We start from the raw sequence: 16,072 nt of genomic DNA on the forward strand, positions 1-16,072 counted from the left end.
AAATAGCCTTCTAAATATTCAAATTCCTTCCCTTTTCCAGTTTATTCTGCAGATAGCTGTTAAGATGACATTCCTTCCCCCCTTTATTTATTTTTAAGAAATATATTTGTCCATTATATGTAAAAAAAAAAACCATGGTTATACACATACTTTTTTTTTTTTACATATTTCCTTATGAATTATTTTGAGAGAGAAAAAATCAGAACAAACAGGAAAAACTATGAAAGAAAAAAAAATAGAAGAAAAAAAAAGGGGGGGTAGTGAACATAGCATGTGTGCATTGATTTACATTTGGTCTCCATAGTTTTCTCTCTGGATATGAATGATGTTTTCCATCCAAAGTTTAGAGATTGCCTTGGATCACTGAACCACTGAGAATAATCAAGTGTGTCATAATTGATCATATCTTGCTGTTTCTGTATAAATGTACATATAAAATTACATATGTATTACATAGAAATACATACATATACATACACACATATGTAATGTGTATTCCAAATGACATTTTTCAAAGCTGTCCTTATAGAGTGTGCTTTTTTCTGAACTTCTTTCTGTTCTATTCTGTGCATTTTTAAAAATGTTTGTTTCAATGGTCTTCTTTTGTGGAAAAAAAAATCATTATTGCAAACCTATTACTGTGGGCCCTTCCCTTAGCTAATCCTAATATTAAAAACTGAGGAAAAAGAAAACCTTGTAACATATAAACATAAACAAAATGAATTCATACATAGTGGTTGTGTCCAAAAATGTATCTTCAGCTTGAAACCATTGTTTCTCTGTTAGGAATCATCCTCACTTCTGATGACTTATTCTGAAAAAAAAAAAAATAGTTAAAATGTGGTAGAAAAAAAAAGTGAATTTTTTGGGGGAGGGGGAGAATGACATTTCTACCAGATATCATTGACCAATAAATAACCAAAACTTTACTACATGAATGATGGTTAAGGTGAAAGTATTAGAGAGAATAAGATGGAAGTTAAATAATTTCAAGAATAAAGCAGAACCTAGAAAAGTTTAATAACCAGAGAATCCCAAAGTTCCTCAAAAGGTTCATCAATCATCCTTCCTTTGAAAAAGATTCCATTTAGGTCTATTTTAGAAAAAGTCTCTTTTTCCATGTGTAGAGGATTTGGGGAACATGATCAGAGGAGATTCTGTATTCTTCTTGAAGATAACCAAAGAAGAATCAGTACTAGTGAGGTAGAAGTTATGAAACAGTCCATTTTGTTTAAACTTTCATTAAATATAACCATGTAAAAATGTTGCACTAGGATATCATTCATAAATTGACAGAAGAATACCTTTTTGATGAATTGTGGTCTACCAGTGGAGATCTTCTGGATGAGACACCTTTAATGGTCCGTCTTAAAAAACAACTTGAAGAAAGAAAAGCTTTCATTCGTAAACATGAGGCTTCTGTGATCAAAATACAGGTATGTAAACTAACTCCAAGTTTTTGTCACTGTTATTAAGTGATATATTCCTTGTGATGGTCTAGTTTTCTTTTTTTCTTTTTAATTTTTTTTAATTAATTTTATAATTATAACTTTTTTTGACAGTACATATGCATAGGTAATTTTTTACATTATCCTTTGCATTCCCTTCTGTTTTGATTTTTCCCTTCCTTCCCTCTACCCCCTCCCCTAAATGGCAGGCATTCCCATACATATTAAATATGTTATAGTATATCCTAGGTACAATATATATGTGCAGAACCAAAGTTTTTTTTTTGTTGTTGTTGTTGTTGTTTCAAAGGAAGAAATGGATTCAGAAGGTAAAAATAACCTGGGAAGAAAAACAAAAATGCAAACAGTTTACACTTATTTCCCAGTGTTCCTTTTCTGGGTGTAGCTGATTCTGTCCATCACTGATCAATTGGATCTGAGTTAGATCTTCTCTTTGTTGAAGATATCCACTTCCATCACAATACATCCTTATACAGTATCGTTGTTGAAGTGTATAATGGTCTTCCTGGTTCTGCTGGTCTAGTTTTCTAGACAAAATAATAACATTTTTATTTATTAATAATGAGGAAGAAGTACTTTGTCTATTTGGATCTTTCCAATCCTTAGCAGATATAGATACCTGCCAGCAATCACTTGTGTTTGGGACAGCTAATTTGCTAGTGGGTAAGAGAATATTATATATTCTATAATAGGTCATGCAGAATTACCATTTCAAGAAAAAGTTTTAAAGGCATTCCTTCCCCTTTCCTAGGATTCACAACCTGGTACAATGTAATGACACAGTACTATATATTAGAGTCAGAAGAACCATCCTTACCCCCTATAATATATAATAAGTCTCTACTGGATCTGTAATAGATACCAGGATTTCTTTCCTAACTTTATGATTTCTTGCCTCAAAAGGATAGTGTTTTTCCTTAGATAAGTTCTGATTTGAGTAAACTATTGAAATCACTATCTCTGAAATATGAACAATATACTTCTGTAATCTGTTGTCCATTCTTACTGTCACACTTCATTTATAACTAAGAATGTTTGCATTGCGGAAATGATGTATTTAAATTCAATCTTTCTTGCCTAAAAGCTGATACCAGTCTGAAATGAGAATTAAGTAGCTTTTCCATAGCGAGATTAGTCAGATGTGTTTCAATGTAGCAAATATTACTCTGCGAAGATACAGAGAAGACCCAAATCCTTTCCTAAAGTAAATAAATAAATAGATGAATAAACAAAGGAAGGAAGAATAACATAATTGGTGAAAAGTTTAATGTCTATGCCTGGATCAAGTCAATCTAATGAAGCTGGCAGTGCTATCTAAATTAATCCATAAATTTGGTGCAATTTCATTTAAAATATTTATTGTATACTTAAAAGATTTAAACAATTACATCCTTGTAAAAAGAAAAAAAATTGATAGAATTTCAAAGAAAATTATAAAGATTCCAAGTTGTATAACAGATCTGAAATTATAAAATTATCATAATTAATATTATAAAATCTTATTTATCTAGGTTCTCTAATACTATTAAGAACTATGAAAACAGACCAATGGAATAAGTAGAAATTGAAACAAAATTTCTATTAGAGAAATGCAAATTAAAACTATTCAGATACTATTTTATTCTTATTTGAAAAAAATTCGTTGATGTCATGTGTGAAGAAAAGTTACAACAAAACTGGAAAACCTCTTAATTTATACAATCTTTTCTGAAAGCAATAGAAATTTTATAAGTTCTACACTACTATTCTTTCTCTTTGATGCAGTGAACCTACAACCAGAACTGCCTAATCTAGCTATATAAAAGCATTTACAAAATTAGTAAAAAATTAGTTTAAAAAAATTTACTTTCCTTTTGATTAGGGAATGATAGAACAAATTTTGATATATGAATGTAATGGGATAGTATTAAGATATAAAATGACAAACAAAAACAATATATTAAAAAGATGGCATAATGTATAGTGAAAGAAATGGAACAAAAAAAATCTTTTTTCCCCATAGTCCTAGATTGTATATTTCAATATTTATGTTTGTTTGTACATATTGAGCATATTAAATAGGGAGAAAAACATAACTTTTGAATGGAACTTTGTTTAAAAAAAAAAGGCTTATAAAACTGTGCATACTCTGATACAACAATACCTCTTCTAGGCCTACATTTCAAAGAGATCAAAAGAGGTGGGGAGAAAAAGACCCATTTATACAAAAATATTTATAGCAACTTTGTCTGTGTGTGTGTGGTGGCTAAGAACTGGAAATCAAAGATTTGTGAAGGCATATTGTTCTAGCAGGGTGATTTCAGAAAACTCTGGAAAGATTTACAAGAACTGCTGATGCAAAATGAAGTAAGCAGAAGGAGGAGAGTGTTGTATGTAGTTATAGTAATGTTGTTTGAATAAGAACTGTGAATAACTTAGCTATTCTCAGCAATACAATGATGCAAAACCATCTGAAAGGACTGATGATTATGCCTACAATCTACCTCTAGAGAAAGGACTGATATTGTCTGAATATGGACTAGAGCCTGCTATTTTTTACACTTTCATTTTTTTTTTTTGAGCCTTCTTGTACAAAATAACTAATAGGAAATATTTCACATGATTGCATATGAATAACCTATTGCTTACCATCTCAGGGAGAGAGGAGAAAGGGAGGGAGGAATAGAATTTGGAACTTCAAAATGTTTTTAAATGTTTAAAAAATTATATTACCATGTAATTAAAGAAAAAAATATATATATATATATATACATGTATATACACACACATACTGTATTTATTTATTTATTTTTAAAGGTAGCTTTAGCTCCTACCCATATGCCAAAGCCTTTTATTAGAAATCATATCCAAAACATAATGGAAGTTTTCTTGAAACTATAAGGTGAGAGAATCCCATATTTACATTACATTGTAGATTTTCTCCCCAGTACTTCCTAAAAGAATTTGCTTGTTTTTCTTTTCAGTAGTAAAATAGTAAATTAAGTATATAAATAAAAAGTATTGTAAAATAAATATTAAATAAACTTTAAGTATAATAAATAAATAAAAGTAAAGTAAATATAAACAATATTCTGTCTTTTCTTTCTGTCTTTTAGGCTTTCTGGAAGGGCTATAAAGCCCGGAAAAATTTTGCTGAGAGAAAAGAATTGTTTTCGAGTAATGTTGCTGCTATTATTAAGGTAAAGAATCTTTCATATTTTGTTTTATCTGAGACCTAAGGGAAGCAGTCCAATTCTTTTACCTCTTCCCTAACTGATTCTCTAGTCCTCTCTCCACATCATATGTTTCAAGCCTTCTCTTTTCTCCTCAAGCCTCCTCCCACCACAGCCCCAAATCAATTATATAAGAACTTTAATTTATACTTTACCTTCCCTAGAAAAATGAGCTCCCTTTTCTCCCATTTTCATATCACTTCCCTCCAATATCATTCTTCTCTCTCTCTTCCAACTCTCTACTTTTTAATCAATCCATGGACCTTCTTGCTTAGGACCACCCCATTCTCCTCTCCCAATCCTCTAACAGATTGCTCCCATTATCACCTTCCTTTCTTTATTTAATCTTCAGTCTCTACCTATCTATTGGCTTTTTCCCTGCTACCATCAGTCATCTTAACAAAATCATCATGAAATCCAATATCACTGCTAGTTATCTTCTTTGTTGCTCTTCTCAACTAACCTCCTTAAAAAAGTATTACTATATCTTTCTCTTCTCTTCTTAATTGTCGAATTTAAATGCCTCCTCTAACTCTTCCTGCTTTCTGCTTTCCTGGATTATTCTTCCTTTTAACCTCAACTTCCTAAAATTCCTCCCTTCGTGATATGACTCAAATACTGCATGTGACTTTTTTTCAACTGTGATCACTACTTCCCATTCTCACTCTCCCAAGCAGCTGTTGATGGCTTCTACTTTGCAAAGATTACTTTGCATTTTTTTCTGTATGTATCTTGTATGTACCTATTTTAATACATATTTTTCCCATAGAATTACTGCTCCTTGAGGGAAGGAACTATTTTTCCTTCATTTGTTGTTTTTTTATGTGCCCATTCCATGTGGGACACTCTAATTCTAGGGAAACAGTTTTCTGGTAAAGGAAGACTCACTGCTTTCCAATAAGTTAATGGGAATAGGACAGATAACTCAGTGACTAAAGGGAATCTAACTAATAGGAATAGAACAGAAATATTCAATTGGCAAATAAAAAAGATGAATGAGGTTTAAAATAGAAATGCATGAATTTGAAATTACAATAAGATGAGGTTAGAGTGGAAAGATACCATTTTGAAGGAAGAGACAGTGAACTGATTGTTGTGGGCTTTAAATCATAGAGTATATATATATATCCTCTCAGAAAATTATTGGCTAAAATTGGGAGTTTGGCCTTCCCTTGTGGAGCATAGCCCCTCTACTATGTAGAAAGGGCTGAAAGTAGCACTGTTAGACTTTTCCAAAAAACCAAACAGATTTAGAGGGCTATCAGTTAGTCAGATTGAACCTTTGACTGTAACCTCAGGCAAATTTGTTGCCCCCTTGGAAATTTCCTTCTGTCTTATCTTAAGAGTTAGAATGCCTCCCTCCTAAATATCTGCTAAAACTTAAGGATAAAAAGGAACAACACATAAAGTGTTTTTGTTATGTCTTAGAAGAAAACAATGAAAAATATGGAAGGAAAAAGAAATCTTATTTTCTAGGTGATATAATTCTCATGTCATATTTATATAAAATATTAATATTTAAGAAAAACTGCATGAAGTTTTTGTTAATTTTCTGTTACTTATCTTTTTAGATTCAAACCTGGTTCAGAATGGTAACAGCAAGAAGGCGTTACCTTTTACGACAACAGCATTTCAAAACACACGTAAGAGAATTTTTTTTCCCTCTATAACTTGAAACAAATCCCTATCATCATAATGGTAGATGTGACTAGACTTTAATGTTTCAATGAATCAATGATATGATTGATATGAGTACGATCTGCATTGGTACAGATAGCCAATCATCTATGTGTTCCTTTTCCTGTACATCTGTATGTTCCTTTTCCTCTATGGGATTATTGTCCATGTTCTCCTATAAGATGTTGTGAAGCCTTTGCCTAATAATTGTGACCACTTCATCTAGGTCTCCCTCTTCTGGGGACCAGTACAGTAATTGCATTCTCTCTCTTGTATCCCTTAATCTTGCTGCATGACATTATTTAAATAGAGTAAAATTTCACAAATTTCTATTCCTTAGAAGGAAAGCCAGGTTTTACCTGTGAAATCACCAAATTACTGTGCATTTTTATGTGTGCATTTAAAGAACTGAGACTGTTATCTTCAGTAATTATAATAATAATGTTTAATTTTCTAAAATGTGTTCCCCTTTGTGAGCATTGGAAGAGGCAAAGCTTTTTACTAAGTAGGTACATTTGTAATTAGTGCCACATTTAAATGCCAGCACTATACTGAAATCTACAAATCATTCTTCAGCAATTTGAGCATTTTTTCTTTCATCTCATTTATACTATTTATTTGCTTAAAAAAAATTAGAAAACAGACAAAGTAAAGAAAAACTTTAGCAAGTTACTGTCTATATTTCCAAATTAAGAGTGTTAAAATTAATTCTAACTTGCATTACTAGGGAGTTGATTTTTTCCTAGATTCTGACTTTTCTCAAATTTTTCCAGACTGATCAAATTGTGAAGCTTCAGTCCCATATAAGAGCATTCAAAACTAAAGTTGACTATCAGACACTGGGTAAGTGGAATTATTTTGGAAATAGAGCATGAATTTTTTAGGTAACAAGCAAACACAAGTTGAGTTACCTGATTATTCCTATTCAGCCCACTGTTCCAAGAACAAGGTTTGGCATACAGGTACTTCTCTCAGAACTGGCTTGTTACACTAGTGGTCATATGAAAAAGAAATTGTGCCGTTACTCTTTTTTTGTAAGGAACAAAAAAATGTTTCTTAAGGAGCAAAAAGAATTTTTTAAAAGAGATTTAATGTCATTTTTATATGTTCATTTTGAGTTGAAAAATTAGGGATATTCTAAAAGACATATGAGCTTGGACATTGTCTACCTCCTACAAAAATTTTATCTTTTATATCAGCCATCTGGCTGACCTGAGCTTTTGAAGAAGAACATTGCTGGGATATTAAAGAGAGCCTTGTTTGTGAACTGTTGTGTAATATAGGGTTATAATGACATAACTGTTCATAAGAGTTTGGATAAGTTATTTCCGTTTTCTGTACCTAGGTTTACTTGCTAATAAAATGAAAAGGGGAGTTGAATTGAATTCTCTAAGGTTCTCTCCTAAGGCTGTGAATTACAAGAGAAATGAATATCATGTAGACAGAAATTAATGTTTGTATTAGTGATCAGGAATATTCATTCCTTTTAAAGATATTTTTAATACCAGAAACTTAACACTCCCAGCATATAATCAAACTATGGAAATAGAATTACAAAGAAATGCAAAAAAGACCTTTATGAAGCAAGTGACATAAGTAGAATAAGAACAACATGTAAATTTACTCTCACATGTAAACAAAATCAAAATATATACATTAATTTCAAAAGAGATAGAGCAAATGTATTTTTAAAAATTCTTTGTTAGGAATATTGAAACAAATGTACATGCATATGTTGTACATTGTCCATCTATATACATAGGTATAGACATGTATTTCATAAATGTGTTTAATTTGAAAACGTCAATAGTTTAAATTTTAAGATTTTATTTAAGGTTTGTCCCATATAGAGTTTGATTGTATGTTCACTAGTATTTGTTTTGAGGTACATTTCATTAAACTGCTTTTTATATTTTTCTTGTCTAGATTTAAAAGAAGTAGACTATATATTTTGCTTAATGGTGGTTCTAAGGTTCAAACCACCAAGATGAAATTTTCCCCTCTGTAGGTGTTGGGACCATGCAAACAAATTAAAACTATGCTGTATTCTCCTTTCCCTGCAGTGAAAGATAAAAATCCTCCTCTGCCTGTTGTATGGAAGTTTTTGTATTTGTTGGATCAAAGTGATTTAGATTTACAGGAAGAACTGGAAAGAACAAGATTAAGGGAGCAAGTAGTTACCAAAATCAGGGCTAATCAACAACTGGAAAAAGACCTGAACTTGATGGACATTAAGATTGGACTGCTAGTAAAAAACAGGATCACTCTGCAGGTTAGTAGGATTTTCCCTGATTCTTGTCTAATAGAAGTACATATATAAGAAAACATACACACATGCAGATAATATGCTGCTCTTCAGCTAAGCTCATTTAGAACCCTCAGTGAATTGCTCAAGGTTCATTTACCAATTTTTATAATAAATGGTAATTTTTTTTACTCCTGTTTATAATTTGTAATAGTTAATTTGGGAAACATTATTTTAATGATCCAGGGCATAATTCTCTTATTCCATATGTTCTAGATTTTCTAATAAAGTTCCATTTTCTAAAAAAAACTGCATTAAAATTCTGGGGCTTGCAGCACATAGCCATATCCCTACTTTTTGGAGACTGATATTGCTTGAGTTGTAGAGTTCTGAATTATAGTAGAACTAAAGCCTTTCAGTGTCTTCACCCATTCCAGAACTAATACGGTAAGCTTCTGGGGTCTACCAGATTGCTTAAGGAAGAATAAACAGACCCAGCTAGAAAATGGAGCCAGTCAAAACTTTTGTATTGATCAGCAATGGTATTAATTAGTTCCATGAGTAGCTGCTGCACTTCTAGCTTGGACAAGATAGGAAATCTTATTCTTTTAAAATGTTGCTAAGTACCATACTTAAATATATATCTTACCCACCAAAAATGGAGATTCTATAGTTCATAGATTATACATATATGTGTATGTGTATATATACACATAAGCCATATATACATGTGATGTATATGTGTGTGTGTGTAAATATTTGTATTAGTCCATAGTACGTGCATTAAAAACAGGTATAAATATAATCCTACTCAGGCATCTGTATGACATAGGGGAAATTTTCTGAATTGAGGGTAGAGATACTTAAATTTGAATCCTAGACCTACTTCTTAACTCAACTGGAGACAATAACACCTACTTCACAGGGTTGTTGTGAAGATCTGATAGGATAATCTTCATTAAATGTCCTTAGCATAGTTCCTGGCACATAGTAGGCCCTATATAAATTCTTCCTTTCCTGAAGTTTGGTACATCATTTAATGTCTGTGGTCTTGGTTTCCTCTTCTATAAAATGAGGAACTTGAAAGATGACCTTTAAATTCTCTTTGAGCTTATAATCATGCTTTCTAGAAGGACATGCCTCATACCAACCCACTGAAAAAGCTCATGAAGTTGTGGCAGTCAGGCAAAAATGACCATTTGTTCCAGGTTCTGGTTTAAGAGGAAAAAAACAACCTAGCTATATAGTATATTCCAAAAATCTAAGGGTAGTTTTAAACTCTAAAAGTTTAATAGTTTTAATTGAAAATTAAAACCTCATTTTCCTTTGTTGTTGTTTAGTCGTTTGTTTTTGTGACCCATTTGGGGTTTTCTTGGAAAAGATACTGGAGTAGGTTTCTTATTACTTTCTTCAACTCATTTTACAGCTGAGGAAATAGAAGCAAACAGGTTTAATTGACTTTCTCCCAGTCACACAGTAAGTGTCCGAGGCTGAATTTTTATTCAGATTGTCCCAACTCCAGGTCCTACATGCCATCTCCTGTGAATTGATAATAAAAGTGTACCAGATGTCATACAGAGTAGAAATATGAAATAGATTTGGGAGAGCATAATTGTAAAAGAATATTATAAAAATAGCACGATAGAGATTTGGTTTATCACATGGAATAACTGTGACAGAGGTCCCATCATAGATTGCAGAGGTTTTGCTACTTTATTACATGAATAGTACAATGGCTTAAACAAATATGACTAGGTAAGGCAGAGTCAGAGGTGATTAAGCAATTTGCTTTTTGAGGGACATGACTTTTAAGGTCTCAAAGGGAGGAGGGAAAACTAAAGGTGGGATCTAGGGAATGACAAAGTTTTGTACTAAGATGTTGAGACTATTTTAAAGTCTGGGAAAACTGAATTCTAATCTAGACTATTTCAAATATGCTAACCAAAATAGTCTGGGAAAACTTGAGTTCTCATCATAGTTATCAATAGGAACAGGATGGGTTCTTTTAGCAATTCCTGAGAATATGCTGGTCTAGCCCACAAGCTGGTCTAAAGTTCCCATTAACTGTACCTCTGATTTTCATATTTAATTTTAAAATGGAACTAAGATTTTTGAGATACCTTGGGCCTCTATTTCACATGAGGCTTTCTATTAAAGAATTCTGAGGTAGAAGATGGGCAAGGGGTGGGATAGAATGGGAGTTCTATGCAGCTGTGGAAATGAAACAATGGGTGAGAGAGCAATTGATGGCAAATGTCACTACTAAACTCTAATTCAATTAAAGTAAGCATTTATTAAGCATCTATTGTATGTAAGATATCATAATAAGTACTATTGATGTGGGAGTTAAGGCACAATCCTAGCCCTAAAACTAGCGGTATATCATAAAAAGAGAAGGTAGTGGTAGATTAGAAATTACAAATAAGACTTAAAAAATGGTCAGCAGGGGCAACTAGGTGGTGCAGTTGATAAAGAACTGGCCCTGAAGTCAAGAGGACCTGAGTTCAAATTTGGTCTGTGTGACTTTGGGAAAGTCACTTAACCCCAATTGCCTTAGCAATAATAAGAAAAGGTAAACAGGTTGAGAGGACATACTTATAACTGGAGCAATCCTAAAAGACTTCAAAGAGGAAGTGACATGGCCAAATAAGTTGGGAGAAGCCATATTATGAAGCTCTTCTAAACAACAATCACAATAGGCCCTTGGGAATTAATTTCATTATTTAATAGACTGAAATCCTAGTAAAGCAGGAATGTTATTTTTTCTCCTCTTCAAACTTCCTTTTTCCATCCAGGAGTTTACATTATAAACTTTTGAATTCTGTTCTCAGCAAATGGTACATGTTGATACCAAACCATTTGGATCCAGAATATATAAGGGATTAACTTTTTTGTTTGTTTGTTTTGTTTTGAGACTAAAATTATAACGACAGATTTTTGCCTCCTGCTCTTCATTTCCTGCTCTCTTCCAAATAGCTAGACACCTCAGTGCCCTATAAGGCATTAATACAACCCTGCTAAAGAAAGAGTCAAAGAGAACAAAAATGTTAAATTACTATGGAATTCAGAAGCTAATTAATTAGCTATTGCAGGAATGCCTCTCCTTCCCTTCTGCCTTATAAAACCCTTAAGCTATGAATGTCTACATTCAATCACTTCTTTCTTTCTTCTACCTTAGAGAAGATCTTATAGATTGTACTGCAAATTTTTTTTTTTTTTTTATTTTGGTCTTGGTGCTTGCATAAAATCACAGCAACTACAGCTTCTCTAATTTAATTAAATTTAGTTCCTATAATTTGCACTACTAATTCTGAAAGGAAGGGGGAAACAGAAGGATGATCATAAACCTTAAAGCTATATTAGATTGGATGATAGCCTTGGAATCACGAACCCTTGGATTCAGATTCAAGCATAGCCATGTGGTGACTGTGTGACTATGGGAGAGGTACACAGCCTCTCAGTGTCGCCAGAAAACTATTAGTTACAGCGCAGTTGTTGGGAGACTTTGATCAAGGGAGCCTTCTCTCTCTGGGCTGTCTGCAGAAATCAAATCACAGGTCTTAAAGGAGAGAAGAGCTGAGGAGGGAAGGATAACTATTTTCCATATCCCATCTATAGAAATACCTTATTGTTAGAAGACAATTAATTCATTTGATATTGTCCTGTGATCTTAAAATTTAGCATTATTTTAGTGAAATAAGAACTTCAGAAGGATGCCTCTTGCTATTTTTAAATTCCAAAGGAAGTTTATCATGTTTTCATGTATATGTAAACAGGAAATGTTTTACTGTAAAAAGGGGGCTTAGCTGTAAAATTGTAACTAGTTTAAATACTTGAGAGCTCTTAGGAATCTAATCATAGCAGACTGATCTTTAGAAAGGTCTGGGATTTTTAAAGCTTTCTTGAATAGACTGATAGTACCTCATGAAAGGTTCATCTATTACAATATTACCTTTGATAGAATTCTTTTTCAAATTTAGAACTATAAGAACTATTATTCATGAAACTACTTCAACTATGGAAGATATCACTTGGTTTCTAGGTATTATGAACTTGGTTTTGCATATTTGTGAAATAGATGTCAAGTCAATATGATGGCTATAGACTTGGAATATTTTCGATTTAAAAATAAGAATTCTCCTATTAAATAGCTGTAAAACCCATTAATTACTTTTAAATCAGAATAATTTCTCCAAGTCAGCAAGTAAAGTAGAAATTTATTATGTGCTTATTTTGTGCATGGTATCATGCCATGCACAATGTCCCAAATGACTGAAGATGTAGAGATGAAAAAAAGCATTGTTTCTATCCTCAAGATATATCATTTTGACTGAAGAGTCTTACAAGTTTGTACATATACAATTCTTTTAAAACGAAAGACAAACAACAACAAAAATTAATAATCAATAACAATAATGATAATATTAATAAGAGCTAACATTTATATGGTTCTTTAAGGTTTATATCCTTTATATTATTTGTTTCTCACATCAGCTTTATATGAGGTAAGTACTATTGAAAATTCCCACTTTATAGATGAGAATACTTAAGCACAAATGTAAAGTAATTTGCACAGGGATACATAGCTAATAAGTATTTGATTTAAACTCAGGCCTTCCTGATTCCAAGTCCAGCTACTTAGCTTAGATATATTCTTTTTATTAATTTAATTTTTTATTCGTTTAATATAAAAGAGAGTATTCTAAGCACATAAGAGACATACACAGTAATAAACATTCAGATGTTTGAAAAAGAGTGCAATCCTGAACACATCTTGCTTGGTTGTGCAAATGAATTTGGATGAATTGGTTGAATTTGGATGAATTGGAACAATTTATCTTAAATTGAAAGGAAAACAGGAAAAAAGAAAAAAACTTCTAGGGTTAGAAGTTGAAAGCAGAAAACGTCTCTGGGTTGTTAGGAGAGGATTCATAAGGCTGATAAGCAAAGCAGCCAGTAGCATTATGACTGTCATGTATTATAAGTCCACAGTCTTCACTTCTATGTATAAAAAGGTGAAAATACTATGCTTTGATTCACATTCAGGCTGCATAGTTCACTCTCTAGATGTGATTAGCATTTTCCATCCCAATGTATTGGAATTGCTTTGAATCACCACATTATTGAGAAGAGCCAAATCCAACATAGTTGATCAACATTTAATCTGTGTACATATTTTCTTGGTTCTGTTCACTTCACTTAGCATCACTTCATTTAGGTCTTTCCAGACTTTTCTGAAATGTCTTTTTATCATTTCCTATAGAACAATAATTCCATTACATTCATATACCACAGCTGATTCAGTCATACCCCATCTGATGGGCATCCACTCATCATAGCCAATATGAGAGTTGTGAAGTGGGTACCTCAGAGTTGTCTTAATTTGCATTTCTGTAATCAATAGTGATTTAGATCATTTTTTCATATGACTTTAATTTCTTCATCTGAAAGTTATTTATATCCTTTTACCATTTGTACTGTAAATTTGAGTCAGTTCTCTATATATTTTATAAAAATGAGAGCTTTATCAGAAACACTGGCTGTAATTTTTTCCCTTCTAATTTTGATTTTGTGTATTGCTTTTGTGTAAAAAATAGATGCCTATCCCATTCTCATACTCAACTCCCACAGATCTAGCATCTCAGAAAAGTGGGGTACACATTAGAAGTAGAAAAGCAACATAATTGAGGCACCTCCTGAATAAGTTCAATCAGAAAGCACCCAGTTATGTTAAATGATCAGAGATTCCTGGATTAAAAAACAAATCTCTTTGTGTTCATGAAGGACTCTTACTATATGGAAAAACAGAACCAAAATGTGGGAGCCTCTACTTTTGACAAGAAGAATGTCAGCAAATTTGGGCACCAAATGATGAGCTTAGCATAGCAATTCCTAGTTTGAAATACACATGTGACAAAGCCACAATGGCCATTTATTTAGGAGAAGAGGTTATAGAAGAGGTAAAATAGGCACCAAGAATGATAAATATCAAATATATTTGGGAAAGAAATAGGGTTGCCAAGGAAAGACGTTTGGAAGAATCCATTAAAAGAATATGCTGTGAGATATGAGTATGCCATTGATTCACAGGTTAGGTCCACAGAGTAATTTAGCACATTAACCAGAGTAGCTGTAGTAAGGAGAAAGACACCATTAAAGGGAAGACACTATGAAGAGAGAGAATATTTCATAGTGAACTTAGTCCTGAAACGGACTTAGCCAAAATATCTCTTAATAAGGACCTATAAATAAGTCCTCACTCACATTGTATATACACTGTTTAATGGGAAAAGAGAGAGGATTTTCTAGAATGATTGTCTTAGATGACTGATTAGATGACCTGATTGAAAAGAATAGCATTCATGATTCCTTTCTTACTTCAGAAGATTCCAGAGAAAAGTCACCATATAGCTTGTTGGCTATCTATATATTTTCAATATCTGATTGACTATATTTTTTAATTGTAGAAGTTGAGACTTAGATTAGAGCAACTATAGAATCAGGAATTAGCCTATTCAGAAAATTAAATGAAAAATCAATTGAGGCTATTTTCCTTTTTTTCTTTCTCCCTGAAACAATGCATTGGTTCTGGAGTTAGAGGACTCGTGTTCATATACTGCCATTGACATTTATTATGTGTGTGATCTTTAAATGACTCAACCTCCCTAGGACTCAGTTTTCCTATTTATAAAATGAGGGATTTGGATTAGACACTAAAGTCTATATGAACCTATCAAATATTGGAAAATATTTTGAATATAGAAATTTCTCTTAATCTGTTTAATTTTGTTTTTCTTAGTTTCTTCATGAGGAAATGCCAGCTTTATGTCAGCTATATATATGTGAGGATATCATCATAAGAGTAAAGAGAGTTAACTTTTTTATTTCCCTATAGGATGTTATTTCACATAGGAAGAAGATGAATAAGAAGAACCGTGAGGAAATGTTGCTGTTGTGTGGCAATGAAAAACAAGGAATTAAAAGTCTGAGTAAGGAGAAGAGGAAAAAATTGGAGGCCTACCAGCAACTGTTCTACATTCTGCAGGTAAGAGCATGTTTTCCAACTTTACTTATTGACCCCCTGTCTATAACTTACATATGTATATATTTTTTTATTTTGCATTTACTTAAAGAAACATCACAAATGTATTGCATGAGTAAATACTTTGTCAAGAAAAAATGAAAGTGATTTCTTGTTATGGGGAGCAGGGATTTTCTGGGTGAATGAATTTTTATTCATTTCTAATATTCTAATTGCTGTTTTGTAAGTGAATAGATAAAAAAAAGGTTAGTAACTGAACAAAGGGAAGAGGAAGGCTGAACTATAATTTGAGTAGTAATTTAAACTCTTTACTAAGAAAATATGGGCTACCATCCATAGTGGAGGAGGGTGGAAATATGGGACATGGGAAAGAAAGAGAGAATGAGACACCCATCACACACACACACACACACACACACACACACAC

General features: G+C 32.4%; 1 protein-coding gene across 2 annotated transcripts in view; it reads left to right on the forward strand.

Annotated features, from left to right (window-relative positions):
- The window catches only part of IQGAP2 (IQ motif containing GTPase activating protein 2), a 323,406-nt gene that overhangs the window by 255,157 nt on the left and 52,177 nt on the right, over positions 1-16,072 (forward strand). For both annotated transcript variants that reach the window (XM_074282311.1, XM_074282312.1), the window contains exons 17-22: positions 1,275-1,436; positions 4,565-4,648; positions 6,253-6,324; positions 7,132-7,201; positions 8,422-8,630; positions 15,499-15,648. In XM_074282311.1, the coding sequence (XP_074138412.1) occupies positions 1,275-1,436; positions 4,565-4,648; positions 6,253-6,324; positions 7,132-7,201; positions 8,422-8,630; positions 15,499-15,648 (747 nt within the window). The remainder of the gene's footprint in view (positions 1-1,274; positions 1,437-4,564; positions 4,649-6,252; positions 6,325-7,131; positions 7,202-8,421; positions 8,631-15,498; positions 15,649-16,072) is intronic.

This window comes from Sminthopsis crassicaudata, chromosome 1 (assembly GCF_048593235.1).
Source record: "Sminthopsis crassicaudata isolate SCR6 chromosome 1, ASM4859323v1, whole genome shotgun sequence".
NCBI lineage: Eukaryota > Metazoa > Chordata > Mammalia > Dasyuromorphia > Dasyuridae > Sminthopsis > Sminthopsis crassicaudata.